The following is a 19,226-nucleotide window of genomic DNA, read 5'->3' on the forward strand; positions in this document are numbered from 1 at the left end:
AGAGGACCTTCCCTGTGTCCTTCTGCCCATGCCTGCCTTTGCCCAGCTCAGAACTGACCCGTCTTCAAGAACTCCCTGATTTAAAAACAACAGAGTATGTTGTTAGAGTTTAAAGCAAATAAACCCAATGAGGACTGTAACAGCAAATGTCTTATAGCCTTAAAAAAAAGAGTCCCCCTTCAGTACTATATGGGAGAGCTAATATCAGCTGGCATTAAAGAAGCATTTTCGTTGTACAGACAGATTAGACAAACAGTTGTCAAGAGGGAACCATTGAGCATCACTGTACCACGGTCTGGCTTGAATGTAACTTGATAAAGGAAAAAAAAAAATCAATAATTGACTAATTTAGCTGTAAATTTTGAGGGATAGAAGGAGAAAAACCGACAACTGTGCAGATATTGAAATGGCACAAGCTAATTCAGATTCTGTCACAACATCTTATGGAAGGTAAATCACATAGTGCTGAAAATAAAAGCCCTCATCTCCAGGGTGGTTTTGCTGGCTGTTGCAGGAGTATATTAGAAGGACACAATTAACTCTGGCAGGCAGTGGGAGGGTGCGGGGCTCGCTCCAGACGGTGGCACCCCGGGGCGATGCCGAATGCACCAGGCGCGGTGGGAGCAGATTGGCAGCCGGAGGGTGCGGGGCTCCAGTGCCGCTGCACTGAAATTCCCCCAGAGCGCCAGCAAGGCTGCCTGCAACGAGCCAGCCAAGCCAGCCTGCTAGAAAACCTTTCAAATATGCTCCCTGGAAACAATTCTAGTTATGTGCGAAATGCTTTCTAGTTATTTCTCTTCCCTGGCTTTTTGTACTCCAAGTCTATTTGCACACAAATTGGCATTTGCTGCCCCGGCTGATCATTCACCCAAATCCAATATTACTTGTCTGGTCTCCGAGCTGGCCCTGGGCGCCTGATGTCACCGCAGACAACAGCAGCGTCAGTAGGAAGGTGCATGGTGGCAGAAGACAAAGTCATGGTCCCCCACGGCCGAGCCACCCCTGAGCCGGCGCATCCCCGGTGCCGGGCGAGCGCGGGGACGACTCTGCCACGCTCTGACACCAGAACCTATGCGGCACCGAGAGCCGGGTGTCAACGTCTCGCCCAGGACTGGGGTGTGGAGCTCCCGTGCCAGCAGATGTGCCCGCAGCAGCACTGCAGTCAGGATGTCCCCTTTCCTCCAGCCTGGCAGCTCGGGCTTGCTCTGGGCAGAGCGGAGGCGAGGCGTGCGGCTCAGCATCCCGCCGGCGCACACAGCCCCAGGTGCTGCTGGCTTGGCCTCGCTGCTCATCCACTGACATCTTGCTGGAGGCAGGAGCCTTCTGGCCAGCAGGAAGGGATGCCTTCTGCCTGCAGCACCGGCCATCACACCCACAAATAAAGAGGGGTGGAAGGCGGCTCATCTCCGTCGGCTGAGGATGGAGAAAGCAAGGCACAGGGGAAAGCCAGGCTGCCCCAGCCTCCTGCTCCTCACTGCCTGTGTCCCAGCCCTCCTTCCCCTTACCTGGGTGTTGTGTTTAAAATCTACGTGGGAAAAGTCCTCCCTCCGAGGCTGCTCAGGAAATCAGAAGGGAAATCATGCCGTTCTGCCTAAGCCAGTCATTACACTGTTCATTTTTCTACTTGGCTGCATCACTCTCTATATCAGTGGGAGAAAACAATTCTCTCTGCAAAACAGAACCAACCTGGTGCTTTCCATGTCCCATGACAGTGCTGTGGTGCCGCAGGCTGCTCCTCCACCTCGACTGCCCTGCTCCGGGGCACCCCAGGTGCTGCGGATCCAAGCCCTCGCGCAGGCAAACCCCGCCAGAAACACAGGGTGAAGAGGCAGGAATGGATTGCCAGCTTGGGAACAAAATGGCATGGAGTTTATTTGTACTTCCATCACATCAAAGGGGCCCTTGTTTGAATTCTTCTCCCTTTAGCCTGGAGGAGAAGGGGAAAGATTTGTTCCTATTAATAGCAACGCATCCCACAAGATCCAAGCCTTGCGAGAAGCCATGAAGGACTGCAGCATCTGATTCTCTAAATAAATGAGGTAATTTTGGAAGAAGTGTGTGCTCAGCAGCCTTAATTACTGCCTTCTCCAGTTCAGTAGGAGATGACAGCGATCACTTTGTTGTCAGTAGTGCCCAGGTCCCAGAGGAGCTGCACAGTGCTGCTGTGCCAGAGAGCCACCAGCACGGGCAAGCGTGCTGCCTTCCCCCAAAACTTCCTGATTTTGCAGCAAACATCCCCAGGACTGGCACGGAGCGAGGGGAAGGAGTACCCCAGCAAGCTGATGAGCTGGCAAAGCGGGGGGCCCAGCTCACTGCAGGGACACCAAGGGACTGGTGCTGGCGGCAGGGCAAGGGGATGCTCGGGAAATCATTCGTACCAGGGAAGGAGCCAGCAGGGAGCAAGACCGTGCAGTGTGGTTCTGGTCCTGCACCCCCCCAAGGGACTAACGAGGCAAAGGGCCGGGGACCTCCCTGCTGCAGGGAAGGGCCAGGGGCTGTGGGTGGGCTGGCCATTTTGGGGACATCTGCTGTCCATCTGCGGGCACCTGACGTCTTCCCATACAAGGATTTTTCTCTCGTCGGCTGTAGGATGGTGCAAAGGGGCATCCCGCTGTTATCAGCTGTGGGTAAAGCCCATGGGTGCACCGTCCATCAGCACCTGCCTCGGATTAGCAGGAGAGCAGGGAGGGATCTGCTTCCGCTCTGCAGCCCATGCCCTGAGAACACACAAAATTATGTCAGCTTTCTCTTAAGCAGATTTTCAGGCTCTAGGTGCCAGGTTTAATCCAGACATCAAAGGTATGTGTGGCAGCGGGTGCCTCCGGCAGGCAGCGACGGCTGCGTCATTGCCCCATGCATGGATGCTGGAGATCAGGTTGCCCTTTGCATGCCAGGCGTGAGGCCACCAGAGCCACCAGCCATGCCGTCCCCGGAATGCTGGTTCCGCTCTCATGCCGGACACCCAAGTCCGTGGCCCCCTTGTCAGGAGTGATGCCACAGGAAAGGTCCACGGAGTAAAGGAGCCCACAATCGCCACAGAGGAAAGCTGTGCTCCTGCTGCACTGTGCACAGCAATGAAGCAGAGGATTTGCAGGATCATAACCCATCCTATCTGCAGTGCCCATATGCCAAACAATTAATCTACCCTCTTGCTGCCCTTGTAAAGTAAACCAGTAAATTATCTTCATTTCACAGCTGAGGCAACACGGTTCCAATGAGGCCGCCCTGCCCAGGGGCGCAGGGGAGCCAGCAGCAGGACTATCCATGGATGGGGTCCATGGGCGCATCTGGGCAGATAGCTGCAGCATCCTGAAGACAGCCTGCATGGGGAGGAAAGGGACAACTCACAGAGAGATTTGCATGTCAAAAAAGCACAGTGAATAAACTGTCAGTGACCTCAAAAGCATCTTTCTGCTAAAATGCATTCACATGGATTTAGCATCTTTAGCTCGGCTTGACAGGTGGCATTGGTGAAAAGCACCTCTCCTCCAGGACAATTTAGTTTGTCCTCTAAAAGAAGCAGTCATTACCCTGCACTGCACTAAGAGCAAATCAAACCCAGATGGCATGCAGAAAAGATACTTCTTTCAATTAAACACTAAAAGCAACGAGCTCCTTTCTGCTTGGGTAGGGCAGAGGAGGACTAAATGCCTCTAAACCACACACAGGAAAATGCAAGATATTAATTACTGTTGTGTAGGCGCATGCATCACAAACTCAGCAAATAACACCTTTCAAGTTGCTTTCGCTGTGTGAGACCTACAGCATGGCAGGCACATTGCACACAACAGGTGTACAGAGTGCTTAAACCAAGTGCTGCAATCACATATGCTCACATTTCTCACACAACTAGGCTGTTATAAGAGAATCGGGGCTCATTTGGGTACCAAAATGCCATTACAGTGGCAAGGGAAAGGCAGCACGTGGACCTGCTGTGGTTCCCATGCCAGCATCCTTGCAGCGGCCACCATCTCTGTGGGAGGAGAGCTGCTGTCCTTCAGATACCAGATCGGTGTCGAAAGGGACTTTAACAGTTAAAGCATCCTACTTCCCCATTCAGCACAGCCTCTTCCTTCGGACCTCATCTTGGCAGATAATGGACTTTGCCTTCTGACTTAATCTTCTGTAAATCTCTCTCCCTTAATTGCTTATCATCAGAAACCTTGGAGTAAGCCAGGACAGACACTCCCACTTCATGTGATACGGCCGTCCTCTCCCTCCCTGCCACCATCCTCCTGTCAGCCTGCACCCAGAGCACCCAGCACAGCCCTGTACCCGCTCGCCACCACGCATGGCACGTCGCAGCCAAAATCTGCCGTGGCATGAGCGGCACCAGCAGAGAGCAGGGGATGGTTTCCAATCTGCTTCTCTGAAGATGCTTTTCATGAACAAAATGCCAGGAGGGTTTTATAGCTGCGCTTCTCATAACCGATGCTGCTGCATTTGCCATCAGCCGTTGCAGCGCTCAGCAGCTCTCGGTGGGAACTGAAATCACAGCTCTCCCTCTCAGTCTCAAAACGAAAGGGCTCTGTTCCCCCCTCCCTGCTGTGCCCCAGCTTCTTTCCACCCATAGAAGAGCAGAGGAAGCCATCAGGAAGGCAGCACATGAATGTGCTGGTGTAAGTCAGAGCTAGCAGGACCCAACCCACCCCTCGTAGCACAAAGGCTGCCAGGGGTCTAACTCGGGGCACAAGCCCGAATCAAGAGTTTGATGTTAATGGGAGCTGGTGTGTCTCAATTAAAAATGCCTCTTATGGCAGCTGCGAGCAGCGTTTTGTTCTCCTGACTGTTGAAGGAGCAATCCCGTCCTGCAGAGGGAAGACGTCATGCAATGGGAAGGTTGCTAAGCGAGCGGTTCCCTCCTTATGATGCACGACTACATTGCTCGGCTCCCTAAATGGATGTTACATATAAATGACATTTGCCTCAGAGCGTTTGAGCATCCCAAAATAGTGTGCACGTTTCTGTGTTATTTGTATGGTTTTCTGAAGAATGTCCCTATTGTCTGCTGTGTTTGCAGTGTCTGATGGCTGGAAATCGCTGTTTGATGCTGTGCAAAACCCTTTCGTGGTGGGTCGGCTGCGGTGCAGGAGCCCTGAACCAGCCGAGCCACACTCGGGGTCCCAGCAGCGGGGGACCCCCATGTGCAGGATGGGGCAGGGGAGCTGACTGCTGCGAGCTGGGGGGCATGGCATACAATGTTGGTTTCTCTCTTGCTCTGATCATCTTTCTCTCCCTACCTTGAATTTCTTCTTTCCTAATGCTTTGCTCAGTGTTTTTCTACCCGCGAAATGTTACAAGTGGGGGATACAGCCCGAGGGGAAGAGCTTCTCGCCACTTCAGCCCAGAGATGCTCACAGACATGGCCCTGCTCCTGCATGAGCCTCCCACCACTGCTGGACCCCTGCCTCTTGCATGCAAGGCACTGCTCAACCCCAGGGACCGAATCCTGCTCACGCAGCACCTTCCAGCCCCGCCAGTGGGAGCAGAGGCTGCACAGAGGTGGCAGAGGGGACAGCCACCATTTCATACCCCCAGGCACCCGGGTAAAGCCAATTCTGACAGGCTGCAGCCTCCCACCATGCAGCCATGGCCACGCAGGCAGTGCCCGGGGACCAGGAGGGACCAGCTGCTCACGTGGCCATTTCATCTAAAATTGCTTAAACTCAGCTCAGCGCAGGCTGTCTTTTTAGATGAACTGAACCGTACAGAGAAAAGGTATGGCACCAGTTCCTGCACATTATGTAAGATACAAATTAAGAAATTAAAAAGGAAAAAAAAGGTTATGTCCATCCTGAAGAGAGAAATTTGTTTTTCATTTTTTCCCTGATTTCGTAAGAACATCCACAGCAGCTGATCTTTGCAGCACTAACATAATCCGGTGATATATTTTAATCCCATTATGTTGCCATGTGCCTGCTCGTAGTCTGCCTGGACTATGAGGAACAGATGTTTCCTAATTGGCACTTCTGCTGCCCAGGAGTTCACATCACTGCAAACAGTTTCTTTGCCTTTCGTGTTGACATTGAAAGCGAGACCCCGCCACTGGTTTTTACAGCCTCAAATTATATAATGGTGTTGGCTGCTCATATTCCAATTACCCACCTCGAGCTGCTGTTTTCTGTACAAAGGCGGCCGTGCTGATGGCAGGTTGGAGTCCGGGGGTACAATGGATGGGTCACGCCACGTTTGTTGGCAATCACTGGGTTTAATTGCTGGCTGCGGTGGGACGAGGAAGCAATTGGGGCTGCCCTGGCTGCTCGCCCGGAGGGAAAGACAACATTTTCTTTTTTCAGATGTGTTTGGGTAAAGCTGTTCAATGCAAAGCCCCGTCCCGCAGCAGAGTATGGCACAAGGGCGGCTGCAGCCCCCGCGCTAGGGGGGACGGGGGCTGAGTGCTCCAGCTGTGCGCAGGAGCCTCCTCACCCTCGGCTGCAGCCAACTCATTATTTCCCAGCACATACATTTAGCTTTTCATATTATTAAAGTGTTTGGGTTTTGTCCTGAGCGTTTCATAATCAAGCGTTGGGAAAAACGCACCGAGCAACTGACTGTAGTGCATGGGGCAGGAGCAGTGTCGCTGAGTCCTCACTGCTGCTATAATCCCCTGATACATTTTAATCCCATTATGTCTCCGTGTGGCTATTTCCAATTCTGGCCTTTGAAGAAGTGATGTTTCTTAATTAGCATTTCAACTGGACAGGAGTTTTACTTGCTGCAAGAATCCTAGGAAGCTGTAAAGCTTTCTTTCATTCCTTTTTCTCCCTCTTTGCATTAATGTTAGGAACAAAAACAAGCAAATGGGAGCCTGGCATTCTGGACAAGAGCATCCATCAGCTCCGGTCATCTGCTCCCAGTGCAGCACAGAGCCCCAGGTACCACGAGGTGACCAAGGTGCATTTGTCTTACCAGTTGCTGGACAGGACCTGGTATTACCTCTGCCTATAAATACAAGAAATCTCCTCCGCTGACCCACAGGGCCCCCTGTAAGGCGGGAGAAGCCGTACTCGGGGCTGGCACCAGTCCAGCGATGCTAACGGGTCCAGCATCCAGCAGCCATCAGTCCCAGCTTAGTTCCTTTCCACTTCTAATCCTGTGTTTGGCTGCAGCATTCAGAGCCTGAAATGGAAAAATTACTTGAACACCCACCCCCCCTTCATACATGAGTATGAAAAACTGGTCACTATAAACAGAGGTGATTTTAAAAAGGAAGGCCAAGCCAGAGTGTTCTGCTCGCCACACAGCACGGTGCCAGCACCCGGCGTGCCCCCTGGCCCCTCCATCCTCCCCCAGCTCCCAGCAGGGACCTGCCTCACAGCAGGTCCCCTCACTCGCAGCAGCTGCTTTTTCTCCCCAGATGTTTTCTCTAATCAGAAGAGGAGGAAAACAAGGCGGCAGCAGCCGTTGGGAGCTCAGCATCCAGCCCGGCTGCTCCCCATCGCCCAAGGGACAGCAGGAACCCGGCGTCCCTCGCTGAAGTGGGGAGAGGCTCCTCTCTCGGCTGGGGAGCTAATGCTGGGTTATTTCACTCTCGTCCCAGCTTTTGCATTAATCAGAGTTGAGATTACTTTCCTGCTCCAAATGCCAAAGCTGAGCTTGATAAATCACAAATCTGCCCTGAAAACCACAAGACTTGAATAATATATGCCGGGTTCCTGCTTGTTGTTCCTTCCTTTCTTAAGCCTTTAGTATTTGTGGCTAGAGTCTGTGCATGTATGCACAAACATGAGGCTAGAGGCTCAATTTAATTTAAAGAAATAAAAAAAAGTCAAAGCTTAAAATCTCATATAACTGCATGGCTCCAGAAGCCAGAGAATTAAACATAACAATAACAATAATTTTCAAAGGACAAAAAATCTGTGAAACCCGCAGTAAACCCCTAACAGTTGGCAAGGCGCATGCAATACCCAAAGTATCCAGGCTGCAGATAAGATAGAACTCACACCACTAAAACTACGAATAAACATTTCATATTTTTCAAGACTATTCCTTTTCAGCCGGTGATTTCCCTGACCTTGGCGTGTCTCTCAGGGCCTCGGCACCTTGCGCAAGAAGGGGGATTCACCCAGCTGCCGCCACTGGGCTTGGCGGGCACGGCAGGAAGGCAAAGGAAAGTCAGTGCGAGCACACGGGCGCTTTCACATCTCTTTTCATTGCATTTGCTTCCTCCCCGCCAGCCAGCTCATCCCTCATCGGACACGGTCCCCCATGAAGGCACGTTCCAAGGACGGACAATGGCCGATGCTCGAGCTGAAAAACAAAATAGGAAGGAAAAGGCACCTAAATCTCAGATACAATTTAGCCAGGGGTTTGCATTAGTTTTATTCTGGCATGAATTACTCTGTGGCAAATTGCTGCTGCCCTTTCCCCCGCAGGCAGGACCCGTTCCTGCCTCCAGCCTGCGGCACAGCCCGGGCTCCCGGTGCCTGGTGGCGGGGGATTAACCTGCAGAGGGTCCCAGGGGACCCCCACCGCCCAATGGCACCTGCAGCTCCCGCAAGCACCGAACGTGCCCCGGCCACCACAGGTGCTGAAGGGCCACCTGAGGGGGCTGAAGCCCAGCGTGGCTGGTGGCAATGGGGTTTGACCCCACCCCTCAACCGTCCCCAGTATTTGCTGGGTGAAAAAAAAAGACTTTGCAGTCTGGAGAACAGCTTTAGCTCTCGCATCTATTGGCATGACAGCAGAACCACCCACCTGCCGGCAGAGCCGTGGGACCGCTGAAATATCACCAGCTACTGCCGGTGGCAGCGCCCGCTGTTCCCCCCCGCAGCCCCGCCAGCAGCGAGGCTTGGTGGGCAGCGGCAAGGGAGACGGTCCAAGAGCCACAGCTTGGGCTGCCCCGGGGCACCCAGCCGCTGCGGCGGGCGGCCGTGCCAGGGGCGGGGGCAGGCGGTGAGCGGCAGGATAGCGGCATGCCAGATGGCATCTCCGCAGCTCACGTGGGACGGAGGCGATCTTGTGCTTTTGAATAATTTTTTTAAAAAAACTAAATAAAAAAATAAAATTTCCCAGCACATTTCTCTCTGAGCCAGAGATGGCGTTTGCTCAGCCACGCCAAGGAGCTGTGCCTTTTGGGTGACCATGTCTCCCAAAACTCTCGGTTTGGCAGTGGTGTTTCCAATGGTAGCGAATCCCCCCAAAGCCAAGGGTGCTTCTTGCACAGATTAACTGCCTGCACCCTCAAACGCAGCCCTCGCTCCTCAGCTTGGTTTGTTTGGCTTCAAGCGCGGATCAGTGGCTCTTGCTCTTTGGCTGTCTGCTGAGCTAAACAGCCTCTGAGTCTTGACGTTCTGCTCCCCCTCCAGGTCCTACCATTTCTACAGTTTCTCCAAAAGGAGAAGGGAAAAAGCTGAGCTGGAAGGAGGAAACATCCCAGAGAGGGACACAGAGCGGGAGCGAGCAGCCCACGCTGCCTTCTCCAGCCCCACGCTCCTGGGTGCTGGATCCAAACCTCAGGGAAAGCCATAAGCGGCTGAAAAGCAATCCCTGTGAGAGGAGCACCAGGAGGGCTCTGCAGCTCACAGCGGTACCTGCAGCATTGCTCCCCCGAGAGCCGAACCCCGGCTTTCCCTGCTCCCGCAGCCAGGGTGGGTGCCATGGCCCGGGGTGGCAGCCAGAGCCCCATCAGGTCCTGACCCACGCACCAGCATCCCACAACTCCCGCCTTGGCCTTTGGCACAGGGTGACGTGAGACCAGAGTCCCGGCTCTGCCCTGGTGGCACTGGGTGACACCATGCGGTAAGTCTCTGCTCGCCTTCCCCGGACCAGACCCGGCTCTTTGCCTCTGTCAGCCGAGACCACCCTCTGGGAAGACTGGGAGATCTGCCTACCCTGCCAGGGCTGCCTGTATTACCAGGCAGATGGCTTCACATTTGTTATCTGTGTCCACTTAAAAATGCAACCAGATGGGGAAGTGGCTCTCTCCAGAGTTCTCCCTGCCCGTAGCAGTTGGGAACAGCAGTGATGCTGGGAGGCTGACCAGGGAATAACGCTGCTCCCACCTGAGAGGAGAGCTGGGGACCTGCCAGCAGCAAGTCCACGCTCAGTCCCAGCCGGCAGCTGCGGTGCCGCGTGGCACGGGGAACAACGGAGCCGCGTGGCCATCCAGCTGCCGTCCTTGCAGCTCAGGGTCCCTCTGCGGGCAGCGGGGGCAAGGTGGGCAGCAGGGAACGTGGTGCTCTGTCCCGGCACCTCTCCAGCCGGTCAAGGACAGCTGTGTGCGGAGGCGCGGGCTGTGCCGGGGATGACATCTGGCAGCACCGTTCGCAGGCCGGGATGTGACTTCCTTCGGCAAGGGCAGGTTTTGGGGCTGGGGCGACTGATGAGCAACTGTGAGTCAGAGCAGGAGGAGCTGCCACATAACAGAAGCCCTTGCTCGGTCAGGCAAACATGTCTCCCCTATGTGAGCCCCTGCAGAAACTGCCCGCTCCAGCGCGCTGCCGTTGCCCTGCAGCAAGCGGGGTGCAGCCCACCCACCAGTACAAAGCCCCCAGCTGGGGGTCAGGTCCTGCTCGTGCTGTGGCTGCTGCATTTCCTCCCACCTCTGGCTCAGGCCACAAAAACCTTGGGCCAGCAACCAGGAGTGCCATCCTGGGGAGGTGATGCCGCCAGGCAGGATCCCGGGGGGGGATCGGGCCACTGCCGAGTGCCCTTGCCTGGGCACCTGGGGCAGCGCGGTGGCTTCTGATGCCCCAGGGAGCAGCCTGGGGTAAGAGAGTGGAAAAACCCACCTCAGCAGAACTAAAGCTGCATCGAGGTGACCTGAGGGCACCCACCTGAGTGCACCCAGCCACCAGAAGAGGAAATTCCCCCGACAGGTCCCAGATGAGCCGCCCCCGGGCTCAATCACATTTTCCTTTTCTGCTTTTGGTGCTTTTCACCCCCTCAGAGCCTCCCTACTGCTCGCAGCCGGGCTCCGCAGTTGCCGTGGGGGCTGCCCTGGTCCCCAGCTGCGGGGACTGCGTGTCTCTGCTCTCCGCCTCATCGCTGATTTTGCACCACAGAAGATGCCATTTCCCACCAATGATTCACAGGCAAATGCCCAGACGAGGCAGAGCTCACCCATCAGCAGCACAGCAGGGTGTGTGTCACTGCTTCCTTTAAAACCCCATTTTTCACGAGAAATTTTCAGGTCTGGGATCATTCTGAATTTTCCCCGTTGAGGGAAACGCGCAGATTTTCGCAGGGAAGCGGCTCGGTCGAGGCGACGCAGCAGCACGCTGCCAAAGCATGACTCGCCGAGGAGCTGACATTTCACAGCAACATTTGGCAAATGATTAATTCAGATTATCGCCCCGTGAAGCTGGGCCGTGCCAAACCGGTGATTTATACCGGGCTCAGTCATCCTGAGCACAGCGGAAAAGGCTCTGAAACGCAGAGGATTCAGGGGGCAAAACACCGTCCACCGGGGCGGTGCGCGTGGAAGCCGACGAAGGCGGGGGCCGTGCATCCCCATCTCCCTGTGATTCCATGTTTTGCTGGTGTTCATGCCAAAACACCACAGCCAAGCAGCTGCACGCAGGTCCCAGCTCCCCGGGAGCTGCGGCAAGAGCCGGCGCGGGGATGGCCGGGGTGTCCCATCACCTGGCACTCATGCAGACCCCCGGCCCCCGCACGCCCACAGCTCCCCCTCACCCGCAAAGCTGTGGTGACACACGGCAGCTGCCGTCACCGCGGCCGCATCCTGCTGGTGGCAGGGACCGGGCTGGCCCAGCAGCCTCCACTGCCATCTCCACTGCTGCCCCGTGCCCCAGGCCACGCCGGGTGAGTCTGCGGTTCCTCTGCGGGAGCTGGTGTTCCACAGCTTCCCTTGCTCGACTTACGATGCAAATAATTCAAGCATTCATTAGCATTATTAATGCTAAATTAAAGCATTATTGCTAATGAAAGCTTACAATGCCTAATAACTAAAGCAATTATTTGGCTCGGAGGAGTCCTGACTGAGATGGCAAACCCCCCAGCCATCATTGCATCCGCCCTGGCACCACGGTGCTTCAGGGACACTTTTGCCAGCCACAGCGGGACGCATGGCTGCAGAGGAGACCCGTGCACCCCAGGACAGGGCTGAGCCACGCAGCCATGGTAGTCGGGTCGGCCACCCAGGGGTGCTGGCTGTGGAGGAGATGAGCAGCTCCCGTCCCTCCTGCTGAGCCCCCAGCTCACCTCCCTGTGGGCGGTCTGGTGGTCTACCAGCGCCGGCCGGTGAACACGGCGATGCCGCTGGCGGTGAAGGGGAGGCGGGCGGCACTGAGAGCATTGGGGGTGCGGCAGTGGGCTCCCCCTCCCCACCCAGGAGCACGCGGTCAGTATGGGCATACCGCTGGTGGGGTCTCTCTGCAACCCCCCCACCCCAGGAACGAAGGGGCCAGAGCCAGGACTTTGAAACTCCAAGCTTTATTCAGTTGCTTTGGCAGCGGTGTGCATCACACGGAGGGAGGCGGGAGGCGAGGCTGTGGGGGGACAGCGGTGGCCGGGGGAAAGCTTGCTCTGCTCCCCGCGCCCCGGCACGGGCCGGGGGCTCTAGTTGGTGGGGTGGTAGGCGCCACGCTGGTGCCACTGCATGTCCCGGATGCGCCTAACCGACTGGATCTGGGGGTGCTGAGCGCCGAAATCTGAGCTGTCCTTGTAGTCCCCCTTTTCAAACAGGTACTGGTAGCCCCTGTAGCCAGGGTACTGGTATCCCACCCACCTGCCAAGGCAAGCACGCGGGTCACGCACCGCACCATCGCCCGTATCACGGCACAGCTGAGGCTCCTCAGCCGTGCGATGCTCCAGCATCACCCAAGTCCCGCTGTGCCCGGTACTCACGTGCCACTCTGCACCCGCACAGATGAGACTTTCTCCTGGTAGCCGTGCGCATGGAAGCTGGGCACATCGTCGTCTATGATTTCGATCTTCTTGCCGGTGAAGCTGGGGTTTTCGTACAGCACGATCTTGTGCTCCTGGCTGTCCTGCAGTGGGGAGAGCAGAAATGGGGCGTCAGTGGCCACCGGCACCCAGGGCTGGGCGGGGCGGGGGGCAAAGCCCAGGGCTGTGGGGAAACCGAGGCGAGGGACCGGCACCGCGTGCCACCACTCCCACCGATGCCAGGGGTGCTCTGCATCCCCCCATCCAGCTCAGAGAGCCGGCGCCTGCGTAGGCACTGCCAGACTTACCAGCAGACGTCCTTCGCTCTTGGGGTCACCTACCACTGCCCCCGTCCCCGCGCTCCCTCCGACCCCCCCACCGGCTCCCTGGGCCCCGAGGGCTGGGGCGAGGGTGCGCAGGAGGGGGTGCCCCTCCGCCCGCGGGGCTGGGGAGGGCGGGGGAAGGCTGGGGAAGACTTCTGGCTGCAGACCTTGGTCTGGCGGGTGGGTAGTGGCTGTCTGGGTGCTCTCACCACTTTGATGGGTCTCAGGGAAGTGATGCTGTCGCTTCTCCGGCTGTTGGTCCAGGAGTCCCAGCGGGGGTACTCCCCCTTCTCAAACACAAACTGCTCCCCTTTGCAGCTTGCCTGCTCGTAGCCCACCCAGCTGGAAGAGAGCAGGGGACGAGCTTCAGACGGGGCAGCGGCACAGGGACCGGCACTCCAGCACCGACCCCGGCAAACGCCCTCGGGCTGAGCCCCCAGCCGTGCCCCCCCAGCAGGGCACAGGCCCCTCTGCTCCCTGTTGGAAAATGGAAATGAGCACCACGGTGCCTGGTGAGGCGCCGGCAGCAGTGCCAGGGTGGGAGCGGGCAGCCCTGCCTGCGGAGCAATGCCTCCGTCCCACGCACAGGGCCCGGCACAGTCAGTCCCAGCTCTCCGCTGGCAACGGCACCGCAGGACTTGCCGGTGTGGATGCTTCGACGTGGTGGCCACCCGTCCTTGGTCCCTGGGAACCCGCAGAAGCACGGGATCACCCATGCAGCCCCCGTGGGGCTGTGCTCCTGCCAGGGCACTCCACAGCTGCCCCGTTGGTTCTGGGTGCAGCGCCCTGCCGGCCGTGGGGTGCAGGCAGGCAACCCACCCCGGCGCTTCCCCAGGCACTTTTCAGGGGGTCCCCATTGCCCAGAGCCCCCAGCCTGGGGAGCAGAGCCCCTCTCCAAGAGCGCGCGCAGGGCTCAGCAGGTGGATGGGGAGAGAAGCTGCCGCCGGCAGCACCACGCACTGCAGAGGGGCTGCCATCCCTGCCTATCCCTGCTCCCAAAAGGAAGGAAACCAAACTGGGGGGGACGTTGCGATCTGTGCTAGCTCCCCTCTCACCGAGCAGGGTTGGGGGATCCCAGCCTGCCCAGGGGACCCAGTCACCCCCTGTTTGCCCACTGGCACTGGGCACCCACTGGGGCGAGGTGGGGAAGCAGCGCAGCAGCGTTGGCCACATAAAATCCAGGGTGCGGTGCACGTGCTGGCAATGGGGGGATCCCCTCCACATCCCAGCCCCTGCCTCCCTCCCGCGCACCACCGTGGCCTCCCAGCCCCCCCCCGGCACATACGGTCCGGAGTGCACGAGGATGGAGCCCACTTTGTCCACGCCGGCTTCCTTCAGGTTGGGGCAGGCACCGCTGAGCTCATGGCAGCGGCCCTGGAAGTTCTCCTGCTCGAAGATGGCAATCTGAAAGAGAGCAGGGGCCTCAGAGTGGGGCACGCCACCCCCGGCACCACAACGTGGCGGGGCACACGCTGTCCCCAACCACTGGCTCAGCCCAGCCCCACGTCTGCTGCAGCCCAGACCTCGCGCTGCCCCCCAAAACCTGCATGTCAGTGGCTTTTAAACCAGCCTGCAAGCACGAACCAACTTTTCCATCCCTCTGAGCACACAGCTCTCACTCCTGGATGCCTGCGAGTCCCTGCCAGCGCCGGCCCAGCGCCCTGGTGCTGCTCGCAGGGGGATGCCTGCGCTCACACCAGACTTCAAACCGCTGAGCTACCCAGGCTCTGCCTCGAGCATCACGGCTGCCGGCGGGACACAGCGAGCAGGGCACCCAGCACACACGGGGGAGGCACTGGGGCAGCCCGGGGGGCCGAGAGCCGCCAGCTCAGCACAGATTTCATGGGTCAGTGGGGCGGCGGGGGCAGATCTGCTGTGTCTGCAGAGGTGGCGGGAGATTAGGAGTTGATCCGTTCCCACCCGCTCTGCCTGTACTGGGGCCATGGGATGCCAGCAAAATCCTATGCATCTCCCACCCTCCTCCCCATCCCCTCGTCCCTCTGCGAACGGCTCGGCACCGCAGCCGGCAACGGTCAGCACCTGCCGGTAACACTGCGGGGTGCCGGTGAGGGGCTGCATGGTGGCAGCTCAGCTACTCCTAACCTGGCTGGAGTCCCGGGATGTCCCGGGGGGATAATTTGGGTGCTCGGTGAGGCTGAGAATGCACAGGCCCTGCTACAGAGCAGAGAAGCCACACACTGACCTTGGAGCTGGCTTGCTGCTGCTTGGAGGCTGGCATTTGGTGCTCGGAAGCCATTATAAGCTGGGTTGTCCGCTGCCTTGGGAGGAAAACTCAGAAGGTTAAAAGCTGCAACCGAGGATGCACTCGGGACTGTGCTCACAGCCCCTTGTCCGTGCCCCACGTCTGTGCTCCACAGCCTGCCCGGCGCTCGGCTGCTGGCTGCTGCTTGCTGCCGAGTAGCCCAGAAAGGGGAGAGGGGTGCCGGGGCTGGGGCTCGCAGTAGGGCGGGCGCAGGCTGGGTTCTCTAGGCCCAGTCCTTGCTCCGGGCTGCTCAGCACCACAAACCTCCCCAGGCTCATGGAGGAGCCCAGGCAATAGTCCTAGGGCAGCATCACCCATGGTGGAACCTGCAAAGGGTCTCCAGCCGGGAGCAAGGGGACCCATGAGCCCAGGGCATTCCCAAGTCATTCCCGGGGGAGCCCAGCCCCTGCAGCCAAGGCTTTTCCTACTGTCCCTGCCCAGCAAGTGACAGCTGAGGAGTCCTTGTCCCGCAAGTGCCTGAATGGGGTGATGGGGAGAAGCACCGGGGCTCCCACCGCCAGCCCCGGCCATGCACGGGCATGTGCATGTACTTGTGCAGGGTCGCCAGTGCCGAGCCCTCCCGGCTCCGCCTGGCACAGCCGCCCCTACGAAGGACCCTCGTTCTCAAGCCCCGTGGGACCCCCTGTATCTGAGCAGGCTCCAAAGCAGGCGAAAACGGCTCATTCCCAATAAAACAAAAACCGAGCCACAGCCAGACGGCAACACTCCTGAGCTGGCCACCTGGTTTGGGCTGCAGGGACAGGACCGTCCCTGCAGCTCACCCCCCGGCCAGCATGCCCGCATCCCACTGCCACCTCCGCACCTCTGCCCGGCGTTGCGGAAGGGAGCTCCGGCACCGGGGGTCGGGAGGAGGCAATGACAAAAAAGAGCACAATAAATAGAAAAGTCTTACCAGTTATACCAGTACCCGCTTGAGCCAGTGAAGGGCTGGGGCCGAGAGGTGGAATTTATACCGAGCCGCAGAAGAATGGTGCCAAAACTATTTACAAAATAGTTAAAGCATGATTCAAAGCGAGAATGCTGGATTAAAACCCAATGAAAACCAAGGTCAGCTGATCAGCTGCAGCCTTTGTCTCCCCAAACACCAAGTCGGGGAGTTATTTCATTAGCTTTCACATTCGAGTCACCCGCTTTGTTGGGTTTGTTGGCAAGGAGATTTGGAGTTTGCATGCATCAGCCGAATGCATGCCAAGACCCAGACCGGCCCTTGCAAACAAAGCGCCCGCCAGCCCTGCTTCAGGAGTTTTGGAGCCAGAGACTTTATCCCTCCAACAAACCAGCGAGCCGCCCCGCCGCTGGAACTGCTGAAAACTGCTGAAGTTGGCTCTTTCCATGCGCGATAAAACGAGCCTTCAAATAACTGGTAAACGTCTGGCTTTGCCCGTCTGCATCCCCAGCAAGGGAGCGCCCGCACCCCGCTGCCGATGCCAGTGTCGATGCTGGTGCTGCCGCAGAGGGACCCTGCAAGGCTCCCGGGCCTGGGGGCACAACGAGACCCCCTTCCCGCTGCCGTCTCCCGTGGCCGACCCGGCGCTTCGGGGATGGCCAGGGGCAGGATCTGGTCCTGGCAGCACGATGCAGTGGGTCAGCACCGGGCAGCATCCTCAGCCTGAGCATGGGGGCACCTGGGTGCCAGGTGTTGGGATCCTTCTCCATTATCCCCCCACCCGTCTGAGGTCCCTGAGAAGCATCCCAGCCCCACAGGGCAGCAGGAACAGCAGCACGGAGGTCCCTCCATCACACCAGGACAAAGCTGAGGTCAGCGGCGGGAGCTCGCAGCCTGGGACGTGTCCCCATAGACGGCCTGTGCCCAGCACGGGCAGCACCCGCCCAGGGACGAGCTGGGGGTTAAGGGCAGCAGCAAAACCCCTTCGCTGGCATCTTGCTGCCGGCTGACCTGGGAGGACACGTCAGGACCGTGGGCTGATTTTAGCTGCAGCAAAGTGAGTTTTGCAGTGGGGTGGGATGACAAAAAAGCTATCAGACTCCCTGGGTGCTGTGCAGCACCCACAGCCCCCTCTCAGCCCCTGCAGAAGTGGGATCCCCCTTGTCACCCCAGCAAGTGTCACACAGCATTAACGTGGCCCAGACCAGCTCTCTCCTGCACGCAACATTTCATGAGGGTCCCGCAGCAGATGTGCCACCAGCCATGTCCATGCCAGCATGCTACAGCCCCCCCAACGGCACTTCTGGCCACCCCCCAGCCCCAGCACCCAGGACGGCCGCACGCAGGGTCACGTCTGCCGTATTGCGACCAGAGCCTCCCCTGGCAGTGACACGGAGAGGGGTCGGTCCCCATGGTCTGTAGGTGTCCCGGCTGTGGGCGATGGGGCCTCATGGGGCTGCGGGGGCCACAGGCGACCACGTGGCTCTGCAAGAAATCACGCCATGCCACGGACAGGTTTTGGCAGGTCGGGTTTGCGAGCAAGTGCCTACAAGGCTCCCCGTCTTGCCACCATCCTTCATTCCCTGTGCCTCCAGCTGCAGCACCACAGAGGGATCCAGCCACTGCCCTCCCCATCCCCCTGGGCTAATTCATAGGGGTGCCTGGGCCAGGACCCCCATGGACCTGCCCCAGGTCCCAGCGCAGGGCACGTGCATCCCTGCGGCTTCCGTCCAGCACATCCTGGCCCCTCGCGCACCCCAGCGAGCGGCAGACACGGTGCTCGGCATGGCTCCCGCCGGGCTGCGATTCCCTCCCCTTAGCTCTGCCGGGCCAGTTTTCACTCATCTCAGCCATGGGCAGCGACGATGCCGCGGGCAGCCACAGGCAGCCGCGGCCACCCCGGACCCCGGCAGCCCCGGGGACTGTGCTGGAAGCAGCTTTGGCCGCTCAGGGCCACGGAATCTCCTTTAATAGCTGCAAACCCAGGCCCAGAAAGAAAAGCTCTGGAGCGGCTGTTTGGTGCCCGTCACAAAGTGCTCGGGCAGCCTTGAGCACGTCTCCTAGCTCTGCCACCAGCCTTGGGTGGTCCCCAAACACAGCCGCTGTGCCCCCGCGGCAGGGCTCTGCCTGCACTCCTCACCTCTGCCTGCACAGCTGAGGTTGCTCAATGCTGGGATGCCCAGCTCCCCGCTGGCACCCTCAGTGTACGTGGCCCAGAGGAGCCTCTAACCGCTGCCTTTGCAACCAGAACGGCTGCCCCACATGTCAGAGATCATCCCCAGGGAGCAACAGCCCTGGGTGCTGGTGGGAAGCTTGCTCGGGGCTGGGTTGGGGGCCCTGCAGGGTGCTGGGGCCGGGCACAGCCCTCACCCTGCGGGGTGAGTCGCCCTTTGGGGTGCACAAGGCCTGGCACCACCCAGGGACGACCGTTTTGCCCATCCCCACTACTCCTGGGGCCACCCCGGCCCCATGGGCCCTGAGGCTGCCCGTGTACCCCAGGACCCCCTAGCCACCACCATGCCTTTTGGGCTGGATGCCGTTCCGCAGCAGAGCAGGCAGGGCTTAGGAAAGTAGGGAAGGAGCCACAGGCAGAGCTCCCCGGGCCCAGGGAGATGCTTTGAGAAGGGACACAATCAGGGGAAAAACCCTTGGCAAATGCCCTGAGACCACCCCCCAGGGCTGAGCTGCCCCCGGGCTCGCCTCCGCCTCCGCATGCTGACCGTGCCAGCACCGTGCCACGGTACCACGGGGAGTTATTTTTTGAAAGCTGCAACCTTTACATAACACTGCAAATACTCGCTCTTTCCCCATTTCTGCTCAGCACAGGAGATGCTGGGGGCACTGCCATGGCACCCATCCACGTCCCACCGTCCCCAGACCACAG

The 19,226-nt window shown here is 58.6% G+C and overlaps 1 protein-coding gene across 2 annotated transcripts; it reads right to left on the bottom strand.

The window, feature by feature from the left end:
* Positions 1-12,380: 12,380 nt before the first annotated feature.
* On the bottom strand, positions 12,381-16,536 carry CRYBB2 (crystallin beta B2). 2 transcript variants are annotated; one of them, XM_030025126.2, is made up of 6 exons: positions 16,349-16,536; positions 15,376-15,451; positions 14,458-14,576; positions 13,340-13,514; positions 12,811-12,953; positions 12,381-12,691 (listed from the first exon to the last, which is right to left on the bottom strand). In XM_030025126.2, exons 2-6 carry the CDS (start codon positions 15,427-15,429, stop codon positions 12,523-12,525), a joined length of 660 nt encoding a protein of 219 aa, XP_029880986.1. In that variant the 5' UTR covers positions 15,430-15,451; positions 16,349-16,536; the 3' UTR covers positions 12,381-12,522. The 2 variants fall into 2 exon arrangements, with proteins under 2 accessions (XP_029880986.1, XP_029880987.1); XM_030025127.2 differs by having other exon boundaries at positions 13,382-13,514; positions 16,349-16,533.
* Positions 16,537-19,226: the final 2,690 nt, after the last annotated feature.

Source organism: Aquila chrysaetos, chromosome 9 (genome assembly GCF_900496995.4).
Source record: "Aquila chrysaetos chrysaetos chromosome 9, bAquChr1.4, whole genome shotgun sequence".
Classification (NCBI taxonomy): Eukaryota; Metazoa; Chordata; class Aves; order Accipitriformes; family Accipitridae; genus Aquila; species Aquila chrysaetos.

Excerpts from the sequence above, each read along its gene's own strand:
- CRYBB2 (XM_030025126.2), bottom strand. The coding sequence starts at position 15,429 with ATGGCTTCCGAGCACCAAATGCCAGCCTCCAAGCAGCAGCAAGCCAGC. Across the intron at positions 14,577-15,375 it reads AGCAGCAAGCCAGCTCCAAG|ATTGCCATCTTCGAGCAGGA; the intron begins GTCAGTGTGTGG and ends GCTCTCTTTCAG. Across the intron at positions 13,515-14,457 it reads ATCCTCGTGCACTCCGGACC|CTGGGTGGGCTACGAGCAGG; the intron begins GTATGTGCCGGG and ends GCTCTCTTCCAG.